Below are 24,783 nucleotides of genomic sequence, written 5' to 3'. Positions count from 1 at the left end.
AAACTCCCATGCCAGATGTTTATCAACATAGAAAATCATTTAACTTTGATACAGTTTAAATTCCCCTAGTAGAGACACTTATAAATTTGTCATTAGTGTCAATTAATTTATTCCTTCTCCTTTTTTTTGTTAAAAAAAGACTTAGTGTTTGTAACATATTTCGAATCATATGACTATATTTTTTGAAATAAATTAATTGATTTTTTTTTATTTAAGAAAGAGTAAATGATGCGAAGACAAAATGTTATGCGGTGTTGTAAGGTTGTTCCAATATCAGCTCTTAGATACAATTGAATGTAAATAGGTGTAGAAGAAAGTTATACTTCGAGGTATAATTTTTTCTTTTTTAAAAGAACTTTGAGTTATATTTATTTAGCTTTTAATCTCTCTAGGCTTACTAAATAGGTGATTCCATTTTGTATTTTCTACGTACTAGGGAAATGAGAAAGCTACTTGATAGCAAGACGAAAAAAGAAAAAAAACCGGGGGGTGGGTGGGTGTGTGGGGGGGTGTGTGTGTGTGTGTGTGTGGGGGGGGTTGGTGGGTGTGACGTACATGTTTCTTTAGTTAGAGAAATGATATGTGTACAATCACTTTTTGACAACTTTTGAAACAACTCTCTCTCATACTCACATGTTTTTTTATTCTCTTTTTTTTCTTTCTCTCTCTATTATTTTTGTCCAATAAAAATAGAGAAAAAATTGTTGTACAAAATTGGTTATACAAATATCATTACTCTTTTAGTTATACATTACCGGACCATCGACCCGTGCTCCGCACAGGTCTACTGACTTAAGAGACATCACTTTATATGTTCATAATACTTGTCAAGAAAAATCAATTATACCAAAATAATAGATATTAACCATATATTTGGTCAAAAAAAAAAAAACCATATACTTCGTATCATTAAAATGGATCCACATACTTAGAAAAAAAATATGGATCCATACTAATCATATCAAGATAACATTAATATTTTTGAAAAAGGTTTAATAGCAGTTTTGGCCTCCTAAATATCAGGAAGTTGCGATTTTGACCCTCTAACAAAATAAAATACAATACAGCCCTTTAAGTATTGTCCCTCTTGCAGTTTTGGCCCTCTAGACCAATTTTTACCAAGCCAATGATGACGTGGACGCCACATGTGTATTTTTTTATTTTTTTAATTATTAAAAAATTATTTTTAATTAAAAAATTAGCATTGACTTGGTCAAAATTGGCATGGGGGTCAAAACTGCAAAAGGGGTAGTACTTAGGGGGTTTGATTGTATTTTATTTTGTTACAGGGCCAAGATCTCAACTTTCTGATACTTAGGGGGCCAAAACTGCTATTATGCATTTGGATCTTTGTAGACCACATTTGATGTCACATTAGTATCTTCACCGTTTTCATCGTTTATCAATATCTGCAACCCTTCCTTTGAAGTGACCCTTGATATTGCAGCGTACAACTGACCATATAAGAACACTGACGGTTGGAAGGTATATCTCCAACATGTTTTAGTGATTGGCCTTAACTCTTATTAATAATGGTCATTGCAAAGGAAACTACCAAAGGGAATTATGTACGCTTAAACTTGAAAGGGATTCTTACATCAGAAGGTATTAGAGATAACCTAGGTATAAAGATCTTCTCCCTGAAGTTACTTCTAGATATCACTTTTCCCTCTAGCACAAATTTTTCCATCCTTGTTATAATTAGTCTTGTCCCATTGCATAATCTTAATTGTGTATATATATTCCTTTATAGCATCACGGGAACTCCTACTTTTAATCTCAAATTGTGATTTGGAATTCCCAATGTAACAATTGTGTTGAGGAATTTGGGAGTGGGAACTCATTTACTTTTTATCATATAAAAAATGCAATCTAAGCTTGCTTCCTGAAGAAAAAATATTGATTGCTAAATAAACTTGGATGATTAGCTCTTGCTTCATATGTTTTTTCCTCAATTTCATCTTATTAGCTACATGCAAGAGCTAATCACTCGGAGTATTTGTGATAGTATTGATCAAACTATCCGTAATTTCGTTTGGAGACACACTAATAACAAAGGCTTCCACTTGGTTGGTTCTCTTGGCACGTAGGGTCGGGTCAGGTGTTTCTTCTTCGGCTAAAATATGGTTTTACTCCCTGCAAATATGCCTCGTTTTGGTTTTACTCCCTGTAAAAAAAAAAATTGTTTTTTGTCCCTGCAAAATTTTTTGTTTTTGAAAATAGTCCCTGAGGGACTATTTTCAGAAACAAAAAAATTTGCAGGGACCTTTTTTAAAAACAAAATATTTTGCGGGGACCAAAAACTACAAAATTGGTTCAGTTATAATGTGTCACGTTGCAAATCATCACAAAAGTGGGGTCAAGGACTATTTTCAAAAACAAAAAAATTTGCAGGGATCAAAAACAAAATATTTTTTTTACAGGAACTAAAATCAAAACGAGGCATATTTGCAGGGACTAAAACTATATTTTAGCCTTCTTCTTTTTGTTCTTGCCATTGGAGTTCTTTTTGTTACTTAAGGTGCTTAGCACCCTTCATAGATTTTCATGACTTGCATCTGACAGTTAATGATGTGCTCTCCTCCAACAGATAGGCCCTAGGCTCTTTACACCAATCTCACTCCTATCGTAGCAGACTCCATCAACAACATGCAAATCAAGTTCAATGCCTCTTTTGAGGAAGCTTTTTTTTGGCCAAGCAAAAATGTCACCTACATTACTAAAAGTGAGTATTATTGGCTTCTTTCTCGCGTGGATATATGTAACAAAAAAAAATATAACTTCAATGAAATTTGATATAACATTCACAGTATGCATGGTTGAAACATTATCAGTTTGCTTCCGTTCAGCGCCAAATGGCATATCAATTGATAGACTTATCAAGTGGAATAATAACAATAACTTTAGCATCATCCTTAACGTTGATGGTAGTTGCCTCGGCTCTGCTATTAGAGTTGGCTATGGCGGTGTCTTAAGAAATGAAACAAGTTTTTATTTATCAGGTTTCTTTGGCTATATTCAACATTCCTCTGATATTCTTAAAATATAGTTATTCGCTATTTACCGGGGCCTAAATGTTGGCAAAAGAGGTTGAAATTACAAAGTTAGCTTGTTACTCGGATTCTTTACATTCTATCAATCTTATTAAAGGTCCCAACATGATGTTTCATGTTTATGTTGATTTGATTCAAGGCATCAAAGATTCAATTGAAGTTCTATTTATTTATTTTAACTTTCTTGACGACAGGCTTTACATTTAGAAAATAAACTTTTTAAAAATAATACTGTAAAAAGTCAGGATCAGATACTTTGAATGTTTAAAAAGAAGATAAAATGGTGAGTATAGGGTTAGATACTGTGTGTATTTGGTTTGGCGGTGACGAAAATTGATTTTGATAGAATTGAGTTTGAAAGAATTGATTTTAGTTAAAAGTGAGTTGGATGTGAATTGATTTATGTTTGGATATATTTTACTAAAAGTGATTCTTATGAGTTGATGTTATTTAATAAACTTCATTTTTATTTTATATAATGGATCAAGTTTACCAAAATGGGGTATTAATATGTATTTAAAATCAGACTTCATTTTTCTTTAATAAACTTTATTTTTATTTTATATAATGGTTGAAATTTATTTTGCATTATTAAGTTTATTATTTGTAGATTAGTCAAACTTTTAAAACAAAATGTATATTGTATTTTAGTAAATAAATTAAAAGAAATAGAGCTTTTAAGCCCAATTCCAGCTTTTTCCCTAACCTGGAGAAAAAGAGAGAGATTACTGAAGCTTGCAGGTTGCAGCGCTGCAGCTGAAGGCTAAGCAAGGTGAGTAAACAAATAGAGGAATGAAAAATCATCACTGTGGCCGTTAATTAGAAATTTGTTTACAACTTTGTAGGAAAATGATAAAGATGTCATAGGTAATTTCGGAATATAAATCTGTCATAAAAAGTAAATCTTCAAAAGCGCTTTCAATTGCCACAGAAGCTACAGATTCCAGCTTTGAGTGAACGTGAGTTTGGGGCCTAAACCACGTTTAAGGGAATCGCTTCTATAGTTTACCAAATACCAGAAAAAAATTGTGAAACCGCGTTTGAGTTTATAAAAGCAGATTTAAAAAGGAGATAAAAAGTGTGCTTTTCTCAAAACAAAACAAAAAAAGGAGATAAAAAGTGTACATTCTTTATTAAAGTAATGTCCAACAAAAAGATCACCACTATTGACGAAAGTTGTTAAATTTTTCATATTATTAAATGATGTATAGTTGCACTCTAATGTTTTTTTAAAATAGAAGAGATGGCAAAGCTATCCTAAACTCACACACATAGAGTGAAAGTACCGGGATTTGAATCTCGATCATGATGTCCAGCCTAACAATTTCGATAATTTTTTATCAGTTGAGCTAGAACTTATGAAATAGTTGCATTCTAATGTTTTTTTTTTTTTGGTCAAGTAGCCTAGTAGCTAAAGCTCACACAATTAAATTGTGGAGAAGTGGAGTGTCTGGGGTTCAAACCCCAGCCCCTGCATATAATATGCAATATCCCTACCAACTGAACTAAGCTCATGGGAATAGTTGCATTCTAATGTTATTTTGTGTGTAACTGCATTCTAATGTTAATTTTCATAATTGAAAATAAATTGATGTATTTCCATGGAAAAGTGTCAGAAATTGCATTAGACTGTTTGGTTAGCTGTTAATCGGTGTCAATGACTTTGTTTTTCAAGAAAGAAGACACGGATAAAATTGAGAGAAAAATGATAACCTAAAAGTTATAAGTTAATTGAATTAGCTTATCAAAATATATTATAAGTTAATAAAAATAAATTACAAGCTCGTAAAAAAATGTTATTAAACGAGTCTTTTTTTTTTTTTTTTTGAGGAATTAAACGAGTCTGCTTATAAAGTCTGAGTTATAAGGCATAAGCTCAAGGTATTGATTTGCCAACTTGAGCAATAACGGATTATATTAAAATAGTGTGACTCATACCAAAATTCTTTTTTGATACTCTGTTATTTTAAATGCTTATAATACTCTCTGATTGATGGGGCATCCCATGATTATGGATGGAACGTCCTTAGTAAAAAATAAAATAATAAAGTAATAGTTATTCGCTATTACTTAAAAAGTGTGAGACATCGACTTTTTATCTCAGGGATCTAAAATAAATTCAGTTGTGGATGCTAATTGTTAGATATAAGGACACGTTTACAATCACACACATTGTCTGATTAATTCCATTGATCAATTAACTAAGTGGACACCAGAAATTATTTGATATAATAAATCTTGCGGTGTTTTCCGGTTAAGGGAGGGATATGTGGAAACATAACTAAAATATAGAAAGTAAGTAATCGATTAAGAGAGTTCATTGAATGATTATCTAACGACGTTTAATCCCAACACAACTTTTTATTCATTTATTTCATCCTTTTTACAAATTGTCAAATCAACTCTTTTATAACATATTGATTTAGAACATTGCATAATTTGAATGGCTCAAACTATATCGCAATCAGTGTGAATTCGATAATTATATATTTTGATACAAAACGACATACTTATTGCTGTGCGAGGATAGTATTAGAAATCGTGGTTGGTCCTAACACAACCCTACAAAATCGGTTTATGGGGTGAGGATTGCCTCCACTTATAAATAAATTATCAAGTCGAACTCCTAACCGATGTAGAACTCTTAGCAGATGGGTATAAACCCTCTTATCAAAACCCCACCCAAAACGGTCGTACATGTGACATGCTTTATTGTTGCCTTTTCACGCACTTTCTTTTTTTGTTATAATGCTTACATAGAAAGATGATGTTGATATCGAATTATAGGCTTATCGCGGGTTTGACGTTGATTGTTCTTATTACGTCTTATATTAGGACAAATACCTCTTTTGGTACATGTGCATGCATTGTTCTTATCATAACTTCGATTATAGACCATTGTTAACAACTTAAAATATTGTAAGTGTAAACAAGTGTATATTTTCAAATAAAAAAGCAGGAAAAATGAAAGTAAACGGGCCCTTACTTAAATTTTTGTCTATTTCGCATTACTATCGACTTTTCATTTCATTAACTCATAAAGTGGTCTATTTTCCATATATCTCTTTCCAGGAACGCATCTCTTGCTACAATTAATTGCTTAATATAACCCTTACACATTCATGGATTGATTTCATTTATTCCATTCACTTGTTTCAAATATGAAGCTTATCATGAACACGTCTTTGCATCTTTTGTTTCTTTCCTTTTGTTTGATCTCTTCATTTGCTAGAGGAGCTACTCTCTTACAAGAAGAAGGTATGTACCTTATAAACGTCTCTCTTAGTTTTATTTGGTCTAGTCGTTTTGACTTGAGACTTTGGAATGTGCTCTCCTCAAGGTTTCAGGTACGATTTTCGCTATCAGTTTAAGTTTTTCGTCTCTAGCATGAGGATATTAAAACAAATTTTGGTTTTGAATTAATATGCAGTACAAGTTATGAAAGATGTAGCTAAGACACTTGGGAAGAAGGATTGGGACTTCAACATAGATCCATGTAGTGGAGAAAATAATTGGACAACTTCTAGTCCAATGAAAGGGTTTGAAAATGCTGTCACTTGCAATTGCACTTTTGCCAATGCCACTGTCTGTCATATTGTTAGCATGTATGTCATTTTCTTGCTCTCCATATGTGTGTCAATTTTGTGTGTTTGGTGCAGGTATTATTATATTTTTACACTGTGCCTTACTAATCCTATAAAATTATTATTCTTTATAAACTAATTTTAAGTTTTATCTTTATGTTATGCGGTACTTTTTCCTCCAATAATCTCTTTCATATTGTATACTATTGAACTTGGTGCTTGAATATAAATGCTCACATCAATATACTCTTATAGATTATTAGTACTTTAAATTGGACCTAACTCAACTCGCACATAATTGACTTATAAGATGAGGACAATCCATCATTTATAAACATATATTTATGTCACGTCTCAATCCGATACGTGATTCTTAATATAGATATGCTTCACCATCTTACCCAAAATACTAAATCAAATTTTCAATGGGCTTTTATTTTGTTTTTTTCTTGTTAGTCTAAATATATTCCCTTTAGTTTGTTTAGTATAGTTAGCATAAAAGATTAAAATCAACTGACTTTATTTAGGGGAAAAATCAAGTGACTTGTTATTTAATTTGATTTGTGCTACGATGATTCACCTAAATAAATGATATACTAGTGAATGATTTATATGTCAAATACTACTAAATCTAAGAGTGTGTTTGGATGATAATTGGAAATTTTAGAGAATTTAGAATTTATATGTCAATGATTGACTCATCATACACGTTGATTAGATACAAACATGTGGTTGGTTATACCGGTAAGAGACTCATACACCTTTAAGCAGGTAGTTAGATGTTCGATTTCTGGCTTGTGTATAATAAGGATAATGTTTCATGGACACCCTTTTCTCGCCATACACAAATTGTACCCCCCATATGAGAGTGTGTGGGTGACAATAAATATGAGTTTTTTGTGTGTGTGGGGACCACATGGACACACACATGCCACAATTGTGTGTGAGTGTACAGGTGGTACATAGATAACCTTGTATGCTTAACATATTCTTTAAGGTAGGTTGGTCACTACTGTGGTGGATAGATGTGTTGTTCTTAATTTTCAGAACCTAATTAAATAAGTTAAATATGAATTCATATATTTAGAACCTAATTTTCAAGGTGCTACAAAAGCTTATAGAGTCAAAACACAAGCTTTTAATTAATTATGATGCATGTGCACTGGTCAAACGTTATTTCCATCTGGGAATCGAACCTGGTATTCTACTAATATGAATTCAATATTTATAATCAAATATTCAAGCTTATAATTAATTATGGTGCAGTGTTCTCAAGTCACAAAATCTTTCTGGCACACTTCCAAGGGAACTTGTGAGATTGCCTTACCTCCAACAAATGTATGTTATTCTAATTTTACCTTACTAAATTTGTATCAATATCATAATTCAATATTAATGTTTGATTATTTTACTTAATGTGGTACAGTGATCTCACAAACAACTACCTTAATGGTACAATCCCTCCACAATGGGGTTCCATGAATCTTGTCAACATGTATTTCCCCTTAACCATTCTTTTATTTCCTATTCTTTTATGTAATTTTTAGTTTTAGATTATTATTTTCCTTTTGGAATATAATATTATAAGTAGTTTTGCATGATTCTTTAATTTTGTGACAGTTCACTCATAGGAAACCGATTAACGGGTTCAATCCCGAAAGAGCTTGGAAACATCAGCACCATGCAAAAATTGTAAGTAATTTTCCCATGTAAATTTTATGAAAATTTTCAAGGAACTTAAAAGTTTGAAACCCTAAATGCATAGGATTCTGAAGTTCAATCAGTTATCTGGAGATCTTCCACCGGAGCTTGGGAATCTTCACCAGCTTGAAAGACTGTAAGACCTTTTGTAGAATTCATCTATATATATTCGAGTTTTGTCAAATAGCAGTTATAGAAGTGTTATAGTATAGCGGAATTTTAACAAATTGTTATCTTTCTGTGATACGTGATGTAGTTCATAGTGTAGCGTTATAGCACTGTAATATAACGGAATTTGAACAAACTGCTATTTTATGTGATCCACAATTAACTACACTGCCATTTTCTAGATTGCTACACCTAAAAAATAGGCGATTTTATCCATTTTTACTATACAGAGAATTGCAATCCCTAATTCCAATTTCAATGTTGTTGTAGGCTTCTTACCTCGAACTTTTTTACCGGTAATTTACCTCCAACATTTGCTAACCTCACTAAACTGAAGCACATGTAACAAATCCTTCCCTTAATTGTTTTTGTTACACTTAATAACATTCATTCTATTGATGTTCATATGAATCCTAATATCATATTTTACCTTCTGAAAATGCAGTCGACTTTGCGACAATCAATTTTCTGGAACTATACCTCATTTCATTCAGAACTGGACAATTCTTGAGAGGATGTGTGAACCTTTTCTTTCTTCTTGTGAAATTCTAAATCATAATTTTTTTTCTTAGTTAAGCTGGTTTGTCAAAATAATAACTTTTAATTTTGACAGGGTGATGCAAGGGAGTGGTTTGAGTGGTCCAATTCCTTCTGGAATTTTAAATCTGAAAAACCTCACTGACTTGTAAGTATGATGTATTTTCTTGTGATCTTTAACACCGACGTTTAAATTGAATGCGAGTCTAGTGTCTGACACACTACATGTATGTCAACGTCAGTATCGTGTTCGGTATTTGTGTGTATCAGTGCTTTATAGATTTTGGTCAAGGATTTAAAATTCAATTTTTCTCTAATTGAGTTTTACAGCGTTTAACAAATGTTATGCAGGAGAATAAGCGACTTGAAAGGATCAGATTCTCCATTTCCGCAAGTTATTGGCTTGAAAAATATTCAAACATTGTAAGGGAATTGCTTGGATTATTAGCATAAGTGCTTGTTTGCACTTTAAAAATTTACATAGTATCAATTTTTTTGACAGAGTGCTGAGGAGTTGCAATCTTATAGGAGAAGTTCCCGACTATCTTGGAAATATTACTACTTTAAAATCTTTGTGAGTAATGCTAGGAAGTTTCTTGCATTATTCACATGCGTTAGAACCAGTTACAATAGATACAATCAGTACTCAAAATTTGGTGAAAAACAAGATGCTTCTTTTGTTATGTTATCGGGACTAAACCATTTTTCTTGTCGAATAATATTTATTCTGAGCATAATTTCTTTTTCAGAGATCTCAGTTTTAACAAATTAACTGGACCGATTCCGAACACCTTGGGTGGCCTGACGAGCATAAGTATGCTGTAAGCAATATCCTCTGAGTTACTTGTATACATCAAATTGAATTCTTAAAGATACCTGAAAGAAAGTGTGATTTAAACTGATGAAGACAAGGTTAGAATTGTTTGAAGCGAAGCACGAGATTATTAATAGATTGGATTTTAGATAGAAACGCAAGTGGAAAATCGTGAATCTGATTCATTTCTCTCATGAATATTTATCCATTTCAAGTCCATGTGCATGCATGGTTCTAAAATGCAATTACACTGCAACAGTGCAGGCAAATACGGCCACAATTGCAGTTTGATACCGTTGCAGAAACCTCTAAAACCCTATTGCAGTTGCGAACTGCAATCTAGAACTATGTCTATGTGCATACATTCTATTTATTTTTGTTCTTAAACTTCAGACCAATAAATTTATATATCACCATGAGATAATCACGTCGCGGCCTCTCGCTGAAAATCTAAATTGAGAATGATTAGAAAAAGAGGTAAATCTATAAATGGAAATAAGGAGAAAGCGTAGAACATTGGAGCAAGTTCTTTCTTGATATCCTTAAACTTTAATCTAGTCTTCATTAATCTTATCTTATTGTTTTACTTAGATACTTAACTGGAAACCTTTTGACTGGACCGCTTCCAAATTGGATTGCTAAACTAGACTACACGTGAGTAATCAATCCTTCAAATGCTGCTTATTTAATTTATTGAGGTTAATTATTACTTCTGCATGCTAAATTTTTGTACAACTAGTTTTCGATATTTCTATACCAAAGTGTTACATATAGTTCTTTGTTACATCTTTATTTCTGAATCACATGCAGAGATCTTTCGTATAACAATTTGAGCATTGAAAATCCAGAGCAGTTGACATGTCAACAGGGAACCGTGTAAGAATCCTTGTTTTTTCATACTTTTTTTGTTTCAACAATTTTAAGAAACTATCTAATCTTTTGCTGTTTACCATGTGCCGCAGGAACTTGTTTGCATCATCTTCAAAGCGAAATAACTTGTAAGTTTTGTACTACTCATGAGTCATAATAAATTATTTTATAATGTGATTATGCTGATATGTTACACACCATTATTTTTTCTTAGGGGAAGGGTTTCATGTTTGGGGAACTTCAGCTGTCCTAAAAGTAAGTTGATTTGTCGTGGTTTTCCTTTAGATTGTAGGATACTTGCTGGTGCTTTTAACTTAATAATTTCTACTTAGGGCCTGTTTGAATTGGCTTATTTGAGCTTGTTTCTACAATAAATCCTTGTATTCGAACCAAGGTTGTTGTTCTAGGTTCTAATCTTACAATTTTTATTTATAATGTGATCATCTTATTGTACTTGGCATTTTTTTTCTTTTGACTATTCCAGCTTCGTACTCTCTCCGTATAAATTGTGGTGGTAAGCAAATAACTTCTAATGAAAGCTTGACGTATGATGATGATTCAAATGAAACTGGACCAGCAGCAAGCTTTCACCTTAGTGAAACGAATTGGGCACTTAGCAACACCGGCCACTTCTTTGATACTAGCCTTAAGGAGGATTACTATACCTGGTCTAATAAAAACCTTTCCATCGACAATGGTGAGTTGTATATGGATGCACGGGTTTCTCCGCTTTCCCTAACATATTATGGATTTTGCATGGGAAATGGAAACTACACAGTAAATCTCCATTTTGCGGAGATAATGTTCGCCGATGACCAAACATATAGCAGTCTTGGGAGGCGTATATTTGACATCTATATTCAGGTTATAGTCTCATTGTCTTATCTTTGTCAACAACCTTTTAGTGTTTTTGTGCCTTATCCAAAAAAAATATATCTTTGTCAACAACATTTTTTGTTTGATCAAATTATCCTTTGAAGATTATAAACCTTCTTTTGATTGAATTATTGCAGAGAAGGTTGGTGCTGAAGGATTTCAATATTGCAAAAGAAGCCGGTGGAGTTGGTAAAGCAATCATAAAGAAGTTCACTGCTAATGTGACTAGTAATACATTGGAGATTCGCCTTCATTGGGCGGGGAAAGGGACAACCGGTATCCCATTTGATTCAGTACATGGTCCTCTTATATCGGCTATATCTGTTGATCCTGGTCAGTTATAGTTCTTCATGGTTCTTCTTATTCCATCATCATCTAATATGGTCTATATGACAACCTTTTATATTTTATCATAATTAAACAGACTTTACACCGCCGGTGGAAAAGGGAAGTAGCATGCCTGTTTGGAAAATTGCTGTGATTGTTGCTGGAGGACTAGTTATCTTACTGATATTTGGAATATATTGGGGGAGAAGATGTCGACGACATATAGGTCCGTTAGAAAGAGGTAAGACCTAAGATAGTTTTACTAAAACACTAAGGAATTTTGATGCAAACTTGGGATTTTGCAAGCATAAAAATGAATTTTGGGAAATTCCTTTATACACATAACAGGCTGAATTTGATTTTATAAAAATATATATTCTTTAGTCAAAGCTGCCATTATGTCTAGATGTGTAAATTACTCAAAAATTATCTCTGATTTTATTTAAATATTCTTTTTTACTTCAATCAACAGACCTAAAGGGTTTAGATTTCCAACCTGGGCTATTTACGTTACGGCAGATCAAAGCAGCAACAAACAACTTTGATATTGCCTATAAGATTGGAGAAGGAGGGTTTGGTCCTGTTTACAAGGTATTGTGGAAAATCTACACTTTCATTTGAAATTTGAAGATCTATTATTGTTTTGACTTCTTTATAACTTCTTTCATATATAGAGATATAATATAAACTCCTGTAATTGCAGGGTGTTCTTTCAGACGGCACAATAGTAGCAGTTAAGCAGCTTTCTTCTAAATCAAAGCAAGGGAACCGCGAATTTATAAATGAGATCGGCTTGATTTCTGCTTTGCAACACCCTTGTCTAGTTAAGCTCTATGGTTGCTGTATGGAGGGAGATCAGTTATTGCTAATATATGAATACATGGAAAATAATAGCCTTGATTGTGCTTTGTTTGGTAAACCTTTTATCCATGTAGTCAAGTTTTGTAGCTCTTTCATTAATATAATCTACAATGTTGTGTGTGTCTCTCTGTGTACACACACCATATGATTTTGTCGTCTAATTTTCTATGACATTTGAAAATGAAGCCAAAGAAAACTGTCCATTGAAATTGACTTGGTCGACAAGGAAGAAAATTTGCGTCGGTATTGCTAGAGGTTTGGCTTACCTACATGAAGAGTCGAGGCTTAAGATAGTTCACAGGGACATCAAAGCAACTAATGTGTTGCTCGATAAAGATCTCAATCCAAAGATATCGGATTTTGGTTTGGCCAAGCTTAAAGATGACGGACACACACATATAACTACTAGAGTAGCCGGCACTTAGTGAGTTCTATATATAATTTGTTCTTTTTTTTATGGAATTTTTTAAGGGTATTTATCATTTTCCAACCTAATTTTTTATGTTGCAGTGGATATATGGCTCCAGAATATGCAATGCACGGATATTTGACGGAGAAAGTGGATGTTTATAGTTTTGGAGTAGTTGCCTTGGAAATTGTTAGTGGGAAGCACAACACCATGAATAGGCCAAGGGATGAATGCTTCTCTCTTGTTGATCGGGTAACTAACACATCCATAACTTCATACCTTCTATCCAATTTGAGTCTTCATCACAATATCTTGAAGTTTGTATTTCATCTTTATCAGGTGCATCTCTTAAAGGAAGAAGGTAACATAATGGACCTAATTGATGAGAGATTAGGTGAAGATTTCAACAAAGAGGAAGCAATGATCATGATCAATGTAGCTCTTTTATGCACTCGTGTTTCTCCGATGCATAGACCAACCATGTCATCAGTTGTAAGCATGCTTGAAGGACAATCTGATGTTGAAGAAGTTAAACAAGACACAAGCCAAGTTTTTGAAGGCAATAAGTTGGAAATTATTCAACAGTATCATCAACAGTTGGAAATTATTCAACAGTATTGTGAACAAAGTGAAAAAGTTTATACACCTGAGACTCAAGAAGAGAGCATCTTAATAAGTGAAACTGCAGAATTTATGTCTCATACAGATATGCGTTCTATCAGCATGGATTCTCCTTATAGATTTTAAAAAATAAACTATATATATAGAAAGAAACTGGAAGTATAAACTTTATCTTGGAAATTCTGTATTCAACTTATTGAAATATTAAGGTCAAATGCATCTAAAGGTCTTTTAAGTTTTTCGTTTTTCCCAAAGTGGTCCTTTAACTTTCAAAAGTCCCAAACAAGTCCTAATGTAGATAGCATGAGGAGGAAAATCATGTTTCTTATAGCAAACTTCAGCCGTGTTTCTTATAATCACCTTACGAAAATTTTTGCTTTAGCTCATTCCAAACGTCAATTGCATTTTCCAGAAAAACTATGTGGTGCGCAATTGATTCATCAAGATAGTTCATTATCCACAAATGAACAAGCATATTGCAGCGATTCCAAGACTTGAAACTTGGATCAAACCCCGTAGAAACATGTATAGAACCATCAACAAAATCAAATTTGCTCTTCGCTCCAAAAGCTCGTCTCATGGATCGAGCCCTAGCATGACAATTCGGATGTGTTAAAATTGGAGTGACTGCAACATAAGAGGGACTATCAAAAAGATGAACATGATAAACAGTACTAGGTTGTTCATAATGATCAAGAATTAGAGGAATCAAATTTCCATCACCGTTCGCGGCGGCATTAGCTCTGATACTGTCATGAAGTTCATCATCAACATAATGAAAACCATAGAAATTGCAGAAGCTAGGAAGAAAAGAGAATGTGTGTTATGTGTATAATCCTAACTAACTCATAGCTGTCATTATTCTAATGTCTAACTTATGCAGAAGCTTGCATATCAAGTTAACTTGTTGCACAAGTTAACTATTTCTCAGTTCTATTTACAAGTTTAACATGGTACAACCTCAATTTTTTATTTTAATATTTTGTTTATCTTTTCCATCTCAAAATGAATAAAACGAGCTTCTCATTGAAAATCTATTTACTAGGATAATTATATTTCATCTATTTCTTTTTACGTGTCATTTTAGAATAACACCCTCAAATTAATGAAGTGTACTTTTTTGTTTTTTTTATTATACCCTCATTCTAATCCATCAATAATTTTTTTTCTTTTCGCATTCACTCTTTCTTTCAAATAACTTTGATGTCTAATCTTTTCTCCAATAATAAATAATTGTGATACATTACGCCCTCTCTCCAATAAATTCATTATTTTTTTACATACACTTATTTCACTGATAAAATTGATGGGTCATTTCACCAAAAACAATAAATAAATAAATTGATGGATCCTCTCTCTATCACTCTTTTTTTAACATTAATGAAGTCTTATTTTTTGAAGTAACATTAACGAAGTCTTTTGTTATTTTCATTAGAATTGTTATTATATTTTGCACTTGAGACTTTTAACAATGTTATTGATCTTAATAATAGAATTTTAACTACACAAGAAACCATTATGATGGGTGTGTTTGATATGTTAAACAGTAACAACCGGACAGATCCTCAAAACAAAATATATAGCACAAAATAAGACAGAACAACACGTAACAAAATTTTATAGTATTGAATAATATCTAGTCTTATATGCTTTTTGTTATGTTCTTTGCCATCAATTTGTTCTATCCCTAAAGAGTTTTACAAATCAAACATTATACAACTGAAGTTGTCATGTTTTATCCTTCATTTTTTAGTATATCAAACACACCTTATAGGTAACAAAAACTTTCATATCCTGTCTTTCATGGAAATTTAAATTTGCAAGTAACAAAAACAAACTTTGTTACAAAAAAAATAAAAAAATAAAAACCTTTAATTTTCCAAATAAATAATATTAATTAGTTCTACTGAAAAAGGATAGAATGTTTATCATTTTGTTTATCTTGTTCAAATTAAGTGTGATCTATTTTATAATTCAATTCATGAGCGAACATATACACTATAACTAAGGAATGTGTTTTCTTTTTTAGAGGAATTATGGAATGACGTTTTTCTCAATATTTTTAAATGAGTGAATAATGGTAATAAGAATATTTTTATAATCCCCACAAAAACAATATTTTTATAATATTATTTTGTCAAAAGACAATTATAATATAGGGTTTGTCTATAAAATTCTTATGAGCTTATACTTATATGAGTGAATAATGGTAATAAGAATATTTTTATAATCCCCACAAACTATATTTTTATAATATTATGTTGTCAAACGACAACTATAATATGGGGGTTTGTCTATTAACATTCTTATGAGCTTGTCTACAATATGGAAATCTTTCATAAACATAAATTAAAGTGTACCAAAAATCATAATTGTAGTAGCATTATGATACGATCCAATTCGAGTAGGGATCACACTCCAGAAATTAAGAGAGAAAACTAGAGATAAAAGAAAGAAAATTCATTATATTTTTCATTGATTCTCATAATAAGATACTCCCTCCGTTCTTAAATATAAACAAATTTTATTTTTAGATTCATTCCATTAATGATGTATGTGGTTCATAATTGAATGAATCTAAAAAGTAAAATTTGCTTATATTTAGAAACGGGAGAAGTATACAATACTTATATAGACTTATGCATACTCATATTAAGATAAGTGCACTCTAACATACTCAATATTATCCCCTAACAATATATCTTCTAAATCCTTCTAGATTAAAGTGAGTCATAACAACTTCTAGAACTAGTTTATGACGAAGGAAGAAGTACCTATGATGCAAAATAAGAGTAAAGGAATGTTAGAAAATGGATGAAAGATTTTGTGTATGATAAAGAAGAAAAGTTTAAAGTGGACTTACTAGCGTCGGTTACAACAAGAAATAGAGATAGAAAGATGAACATAACATGAACGTATTTAAGAATTTTAGCCATGTTTTTAATTGTTTACAATGTACCAACAAAGAAAATGTTTGAATTTATAAGTAAAAACATAAGGCTTTGTAACTATGTTATCAATTATAAACAATTTTTGATGTTTTAGGTTTATTTAATTAATGGTGTAATATAGATCAGATACATTATTAATTGAATGAATCTAAAATATCAAAATTTATTTATAATTAACAACGGAGGAGGAAGTGGAATTTGGAGGAAGTGGAATTTTGAGCACTTCAGAGTTGGATGAAGCCATTTATCAAATCATCATAAATGTCTTTAAAGTTAGCCAATATATTGTGTTTTTTTTTAACGGTCCAATATATTAAGATTGTCTCTATAAGTTAATCAATAGATCTCCTTAAAAAAAAAAAATTTAATCAATCGATCATTTAACCATATATAGTAAAATATCACATACAAATTACTAACAAAAAAAAATATCAAATACAAATCGTGATAAACTTCAAAACTTAATTCTTTTCGAACAGATTTTTTTTAATTTTTAAATTCTCATTACACCTTCGCGGTGCATAAGGGAAAATTCCAAAAAGAGAAATAATATTGTTGAATGACTAAAAAAAGTAACATTATAGCACTACTATATGACTTGGCAACCTTTTATTTAGATAAGTGGTTTTCACATCTATCAAGTTTTTTCTTTTGTGTTTTTTATGATTTCGTCGTCTAAGTGCGGCGTTGTGTTGTTTGTTGTCTTGTGCGGCGTTTGATTTCGCGTCTTATCGTGGTGTTTGTTCAGTTCCTATTGAAAGATCTACATCAATCAATTACAAATTCAAGCAATGATTTGGACGTCAACGTTGCAGATCAGAAAGCATGGGTATTTCGGTGATTTAGGTTTTATCATATTATTTGTAGGCATTTTGCCGGATTATGCTATTAATTACTTGGGTGTTGTGAGTTTGTTCGCAAATTCACCCTTTACGTTTTTAGTGATGTTTGTATCTGATGTATTTTATCGATTTGAATGAATGAATATCATTTTGTTTTTGTAAAAAAAAAAAAAAAAAAAAAAAAAAAAAAAAAAAAAAAACTTTTTATTTAGATGGATTGTAAGACCATGTCCAATGATTTTCCCTTTCAACACCTATTTTTTCAATTCCCAATACTCCACATCATTTTCTCTCTCTTATTCAACACTCATTCAACTTTTACCCTCTCCAATGGTTTTTCATTCAACACTCTACCCCACCACTTTTTATTTTTTATTCTTATTTAATTTTTGTTTTTATAGTTACATAAAATTATCGATTATAATTAAATTAAAATAATACAATCTATTTATTTTTTAGGTTTTTTGAAAAAACAAAATTTTGCAAAATAATTTATTTTTATTTTCTTAACTTAAAATGCAATACAACAAACTAAACACGCGGCACACAGATAACTTAAAATGAAATACAACAAACTAAGCATACAACACACAAGTAATTTATTTAGTACGATAGAAATCATCTTCAATCATGATACATTCCAAACTTTGTCCATATGTGCTTCACTAGATCTGCTTTCAATTCGTGATGGACATCTGGATCACGCAACTCGGATCTAGCACGCACATGATTTGCAAAAGCTGGTAACACCCCGGTCGAGTATGGTTGCGGTGTACTAGATCCACTTCGCCCAGGTTGCTCAAAATCGATCCAACGTTGAGCATATGTATCTCGTTCATCCTCAACAATCATATTATGTAATATGATGCATGACCTCATGATGATTGTAACGCCCACTTTCGTTTAATCGTTATTTAATCGAGTTTAGGCAATTATATTATAATTATATAATATGTGCATGATTTTGATATGTTTTGATGATTTGTGGTGATTTTGATGATTTGATTGATGACGTGATAAGTTATGAGTTTTGGTGGATTTGATAAGATTAGAGAATTTATTTTATTGTTAAATAAAATAAAGATTTGAAAAATATTTAGTTGAGGGCTGTTTTGATATTTTAGATAGTTTTGGGGGAGAAAGTGAAATAAGATAAGTTATTAAGGAGAGATATAAAAGAATAGACCTAGGTTTAGAAAAAAAAACTTTGTACGTGAAAACTTTTGGAAAAAGGGAGAAAAAGCTTAGAGAGGAGCAAGAGACCAAAGAGGGCTGCGATTTCTTTATAACCAGGTAAGGGTGGGACTAATAACTCAGTAACATTAATCTCTGTAATTCTAATGATTAGTTGACAAAGTTAGGATTGATTTAGAGAAGTTTTGGAATTAGGTCAAAACCCTAAAATTTGAGAATAAACGGTAAAACTTGTTTAGATTGATGAAAGAACCGTCCTTTAACCTTAGAATATGTTTAGGATGAATTCTGGAATCAAAACCAAGCTTAGAACCATATGAATCGACGGATTTTTGTGTTTTTAGGAAGCCTGGCCGTAGCGACATTCATCGCTCGCCACGCGAGCCTTTTTCCTTCGCCTCGCGAGTTGTTTGGTGCAACTCGCCATGGCGAGCAACCCTTCCTCGCCTCGCGAGCTTAGGCAGAGTGCATGTCATATTTTGTAGTTTCGACTTTTTAGTTGGACCTTGAGTGCCTTTAAGTGCCTAAACATACCTAGAGATGATTAGGAATGATTTTAGGACAGGATTGAACCCAAAACAACATTAGTTGGGAATTTGAGTGGTACTCGCCATGGCGAGTGAGAACTCTCGCCTCGCGAGCAAGTCCAGAATGTAGCTGTTTAAGTGGTTATGCGATCTGTGTCGCACCTTTTGATCAAGAGTGAACCTCTAATTGGTAATGAAACCTAATGATAACGTTTAATGCAGTCTGTAAAGCTACTAAGATATGTTGATATTAATTGAGCATGATTAATGTATTATGCAATATGTGAGATATAATGAAATGATTATGATTCTATTGAATTGTTGTTGATATATTGATATCTCCCTGCTGTTATGTGACTTGAATATGCTGCTGCTGTTATTTAACTGAGTATGCAATGTTTATTTATGAATATAATGGAAATGATGACGTTTCGCTTCAAGTTATTGAATGCACATGATTACGATGTTTTGTTGTTAAGAGTCCATGCATAGCATATCATTGAGCTTAGTCCTCACCACGTTTTATTAGGAGCTTTGTCCTCCGCACGATTATTAGGAGCTTTGTCCTCCGCACAATTAAAGTATATTTATACTTATGATGACGATTGGTACCACATGCATATACGGAGTCTAGGAGCATTGTCACATTGTCATGTCTATTATGCTATGTTGATGATGATTAATTATGTGATTACGTGATAACGTTATATTGTTGAAGATGATTAATTATGTGATTACGTGATAAATGCTTATTAAAGATACAATGATGATTATGTTTTAAATTGATTATGATCAAGACTGATTAGGATGTTAACTTATGATTCTTAATTGCATTGATTAATGTTATTCTGTTATGAAATCTCACCCCTTCTGTTTGAATGTTACCTCGACCGTGGGTAACGTGCAGGTGATCGAGCTTAGTGTGCTGTTTCCGTCGTGAGTGGCCTTGCCTTCACTGTGTCGTCTAGGTCGCTCTGATACGTAACGGGATGGGGCTTTATGATTATGCATGCTTCATTCTATTACGTGACTTTTATGCTGTTTATGATTATGAACTAATTTCTTTTAAGATTTATGATGAGGCCTGCGTGCCAAAACGTTTTATGATTATGACATAATTTCCGCTGCGATGTTTAAGATATTTGGTTAAATCATTATTTAACTGTTTTGGATTACGTTTATGTGATATCCCGTTGTTTACGATGCTTACTCTGATAAATGTTTTAAGAAATTTTCATATTGGGAAAACGGGGTGTTACAATGATACCCAAATCGGCTATGTCCCACAAGCGAGCTGGTTCACGGATGATTTTAAATCGAGCTTGAAGCACTCCAAAAGCATGTTTGATGTCCTTCCGACATGCCTCCTGATGTTTTGCAAATAACTTATCGGGTTCACTTTGAGGAAGTCTAATTGATTTGACGAAAGTTGGATAAGAAGGGTAGATACCATCAGCTAGATAGTATGTCATATTATAGGGACGTTGATTCACAAAGTAATTCACCCTTGGAGCCTTTCCTGGTTCCACATCATCAAACACTGGTGACCAGTCTACAACGTTTATATCGTTCAACGTTCCCGAACATCCAAAAAAGGCATGTCAGATCCATAGATCATGAGATGCAACTGCTTCAAGAATAATTGTGGTGGTTCCCTTATCCCCTTGATAAATTGACCTTCCCATGCTTTAGGACAATTTTCCACTCCCAGTGCATGCAGTCAATACTCCCGATCATCCCTGTGAATCCCCGCATTTCACTAACATGTAGTATTCTTTGCAGGTCATCTTGGATTGTTGCTCTCAAGTACACTTGCTCATACAATCGTATGATTCCTTTGCAGAATCTAAGTAAGCACTCAAATGTTGTACTAATTCCTATTTTGATGTATTCATCGTCCGCATCTGCAGCCACACCATATGCTAACATTCGCATTGTTGTGATACATTTTGCTAACTATGATATACCTTCTTTATTGGCTTCATCAACCGTTGGGTGAACTAGTTATCACTACTTGAAAGGTCTCCAACGATTCGATGGAAAACGTATTTTTGCATCAGGTACCGACGACAAAACATTGCATCGTCATATGTAGGCTCATTGGCAAAGTAGTCGTCAATTAGTCTTTAGTTTTCCGCTACATGATCTCTATTGAAATATTTTCTAGTACGAGATGCACTACCTTCCTCTAATTTTTTTCGACGCTGAATAAATCGGTTGACGATATAAGTGTCTTGAATATCACGTTTTTGGAAGTAGGATTCAATATCAAAAGGGTTCATTAATAGTTTTTTTGGAAGTAGATTGAATAGTTTTTTGTGATATTGGAAGTAGATATAAATGAGATTTGTGAAATTGGAAGTAGATATGTGTCTTATATATAAGTATATTGTGTGGTGGACATTGACGGATTTGAAATAAGTTATTGTATTGTATTAAAGCAAATAGTGGAGATAATTATTAAAGCAAATAGTATGTGAAATAATGGGCACATAATTATTAAAGCAAATAGTATGTGGCCATAATTATTAAAGCAAATAGTATGTGACATAAGTCACGGGGGACTAGACAACATTGGGGACTATCAATGGGGATAATAAAGCAATCACTGAGAACTAGACAACACTAACAATTATTAAAGCAAACACTGGGGACTAGACAAACACTGACAATTATTACCGAATACAAACAAATATTTGATTGAAATTAATTTTCAAACAGCTCACATTCCAAGTTTTCCAACATCTCTTTTTTCCGGTCATCGAGATATTCTTCAGAACTTAACATTACATACAGTTTCATTTTCTTCAATCTGTTTTTCTCCTGTTGCACCGCGGTGAACTCTTTCAATTGTTCGATCTATTGCACCTTGATTATTTTTTGAATTCAACCCACTCCTTTTCCACCTCCTCCAAGGCAGCGTTCTTGATTTTCTTTTTACCTTTTTTTAAGCTGCCTCCCTACCCATTGGACGAGCACTAGATCCTACAAAGTCCTCGTGAGATCTCTTAGATCCACTACTTCCTGACCCAACATTTCATCCCATTTGACTACCATAACGTGGTTGATCACGGAGAGCGTGCCATTCTTCGTTTAAAGTAAATTGAACATTCTTCCCACATGCAAATATTCCTGCGCTTTTGCCAAAACATCATCTTCCGACCAACCGCTTCCTTGCAAACGCTTAGCGGCATCATAAGCACTAATCCATTTATTTATTACTTTGCTCATATAATTAAAACAGTTTCGGCATGCAACTAGATCCCGCGGAGAATCAAATGAGCCGTACTCATTACCAATACTCATCAATTTTACCCCAATATGTTTCACCCCTCTAGTTTCTCCCGACAACATTGCTTGTTCCAAACTTAATCTATGCACTAATTAACACCAAATTTTGTTCAGTGTTCCATGCTGGTTCCTTAATTTTGTTGCTCTTAGGAGTTGAATCTTCTGGATTTGGAGTGACTTCATTAGCAACTGTCATGCCACCTGGAGTTATATGTGTTGAAAATTCAGGAAATTGAGATGCACCAATAATGGGAAAATTTTCTTTCTCCATTGGCATATAACCATTAAACGGTGGTATTTGAGATGGATATCTCATCATAGATCCATAATATGGATGAATGTTTGGAACATAGGATGACTGGTTGAAATTTGGTGTAAAACCAAAATTATGTAAGTTTTGAGGACGTTGGTTGAAAAATTGATTTGGATGAGGATAATTGTTGGGATTTTCGTAGTTAAATGGGTAATTAGAATAATTTTTGGTGTTGAAATGGTTATTATTGGGATCCATTTCACTAAAAATAAGATTAAAACTTCACTTAGTTTACTAATAGAAAGATAATAATAAGATTAAGATAGTGAAAAACTTGGTTTTTTTTTCTTTGTCCAAATCAAATGAACCAAGTCTCTATTTACAGAGAAAAAAAAATCATGAATTTTGGTATTTTTTTTAAAAATAAATAATAATTTACAACGAAATAATTGAGGTCCAATTATTAAAATGATAAGAATTCGAACAACCAATCAAAACTGAACATGTGTCCCTATCTATCCTGATTTCTGTTTCTCTCTCCAGCCTCTGCAGCTTCACGTGCCATTTCTGGCCAACCGAAGCCCGCCACGTGTTCCCTTGGGTCAGATTAAACATTGTTGAAACCATTCAACCTCTCTTTCATCCACATCACCATTAAACACCACCATTGGAGCATTTCACTTGTTGAATGTTGCTTTCAACATACCCATTAAACACCATTGGACATGGTCTAATAGGTATCGCTTCTACATTTAACTTTAAGTGTACCCATAACAATTAATTATCATTGAAAATTGCTTTTCTGACATACAAAAGTTCACAATGACACAAGTAAATTACATTAGAGCCCCCAGCGGTAGCTAACTGCAGTTGGGCTAACCGGCAGCAGTTAACTGCTGCTGGAGCCAGCGGGAGTTAACTGTCGTTGTTTTTTTCCCCAAAACAAGAAAACCTCTAGGTCCTATTCACTCATCACATTACCTCACCATACCATTCCACAAAAAATCCTCATTTCAAAAATCTTTTGTCAAAATCTTGGTTCCAAATCATTGTTGATCAATTGATAGGACGTTTCTACACACAATATGCATCAAAGAACAGGTATTGCAAGTTTTAACTCGTTACATTTGATTGGTTTTGCAGGTATAGCTGAATCCGTGAGTTTGACGGAAGGAAGTCATGTTATGATGTGGAGAGCACTTATTAAAGAGTTGATGGGGCAGCCCATGATTATGGATGGAACGTGTTTAGTGAAAAAATAAAATAATCAAATGTGATTGGGAAAGAAGGAGGTGGAAAACAAAGATCATCGAACTGTTGAAGTCTTCTTAAACCAGCCGACATATTAGTTAGTATTATAAAAAAAAGGAGGGAAACATTTCCATTAAACTTTTACTTGAGGCCATGGTTGGTCAACAAAGACTGTGCTATTTTGTGAATTCAAACAAAAAAAATGAAATAAATACCAATGATAATCAAAACTAAATATTTCAAATAACAATGAATTCAACGAGGCCTTCTTCAACCAAAAGAAAAATCAACAAGAGTAAATCTAAATTTTAAGAGTGGAGTAAACACATAATCAATCCAAATTTAACAAGTAGACGAACAAACATACTACAATTATTTACTAAGTTTGGCCCAAATTAATCTACACATTAAGGGGAGAATAATTTTTCGATACTACCAATGAGTCTTTATATGATATACAAAAGAGTTATAAAAAATTAGTAACAAAAATTCAACAAGACCAAACCCAAATTTCAACCATTTTCTGTTGTGACGCGCCAAATATGAGTTTAAATCTCACGAGTTAAAGTCTCGTATTAGATGTAAGAGGTGAGATTGAACAACTTATAAGAGAGATGACTCATAAACTCAATGTTTTAATGTTTGGAAAATTA

At 32.7% G+C, this 24,783-nt stretch overlaps 2 protein-coding genes across 6 annotated transcripts; one reads left to right on the top strand and one right to left on the bottom strand.

Annotated features, from left to right (window-relative positions):
* The first annotated feature begins 5,885 nt into the window (after nucleotides 1-5,885).
* Nucleotides 5,886-14,046, top strand: LOC25487215 (probable leucine-rich repeat receptor-like serine/threonine-protein kinase At3g14840). Of its 2 annotated transcripts, XM_013609084.3 has the most exons (24): nucleotides 5,886-6,311; nucleotides 6,484-6,658; nucleotides 7,904-7,975; nucleotides 8,064-8,132; nucleotides 8,258-8,329; nucleotides 8,403-8,474; nucleotides 8,777-8,848; nucleotides 8,952-9,023; nucleotides 9,120-9,191; nucleotides 9,395-9,466; nucleotides 9,546-9,617; nucleotides 9,793-9,864; nucleotides 10,449-10,511; nucleotides 10,668-10,733; nucleotides 10,820-10,855; nucleotides 10,942-10,982; nucleotides 11,212-11,591; nucleotides 11,741-11,936; nucleotides 12,028-12,171; nucleotides 12,403-12,521; nucleotides 12,634-12,844; nucleotides 12,978-13,215; nucleotides 13,302-13,452; nucleotides 13,540-14,046. In XM_013609084.3, exons 1-24 carry the CDS (start codon nucleotides 6,215-6,217, stop codon nucleotides 13,945-13,947), a joined length of 3,042 nt encoding a protein of 1,013 aa, XP_013464538.2. In that variant the 5' UTR covers nucleotides 5,886-6,214; the 3' UTR covers nucleotides 13,948-14,046. The 2 variants fall into 2 exon arrangements, with proteins under 2 accessions (XP_013464538.2, XP_039686616.1); XM_039830682.1 differs by lacking the exons at nucleotides 5,886-6,311; nucleotides 6,484-6,658 and adding an exon at nucleotides 7,599-7,634.
* LOC112419246 (uncharacterized) lies at nucleotides 13,854-16,949 on the bottom strand. Of its 4 annotated transcripts, none has more exons than XR_005644170.1 (3): nucleotides 16,685-16,949; nucleotides 16,499-16,595; nucleotides 13,854-14,448 (listed from the first exon to the last, which is right to left on the bottom strand). XR_005644170.1 is itself a non-coding variant. In XM_024776445.2 (2 exons), the coding sequence occupies exons 1-2, from the start codon at nucleotides 16,755-16,757 to the stop codon at nucleotides 14,183-14,185; spliced, it is 339 nt and encodes a 112-aa protein (XP_024632213.2). In that variant the 5' UTR covers nucleotides 16,758-16,933; the 3' UTR covers nucleotides 13,854-14,182. The 4 variants fall into 4 exon arrangements, 1 of the variants encoding a protein (XP_024632213.2); XR_005644171.1 differs by having other exon boundaries at nucleotides 13,854-14,411; nucleotides 16,685-16,945; XR_003009397.2 differs by having other exon boundaries at nucleotides 13,854-16,595; nucleotides 16,685-16,915.
* Between the last annotated feature and the right edge of the window lie 7,834 nt (nucleotides 16,950-24,783).

Source organism: Medicago truncatula, chromosome 2, assembly GCF_003473485.1.
Source record: "Medicago truncatula cultivar Jemalong A17 chromosome 2, MtrunA17r5.0-ANR, whole genome shotgun sequence".
Classification (NCBI taxonomy): Eukaryota; Viridiplantae; Streptophyta; class Magnoliopsida; order Fabales; family Fabaceae; genus Medicago; species Medicago truncatula.
The sequence above is the reverse complement of the archived record's forward strand: the minus strand, read 5'-3'. Positions and strand labels throughout refer to the sequence as shown.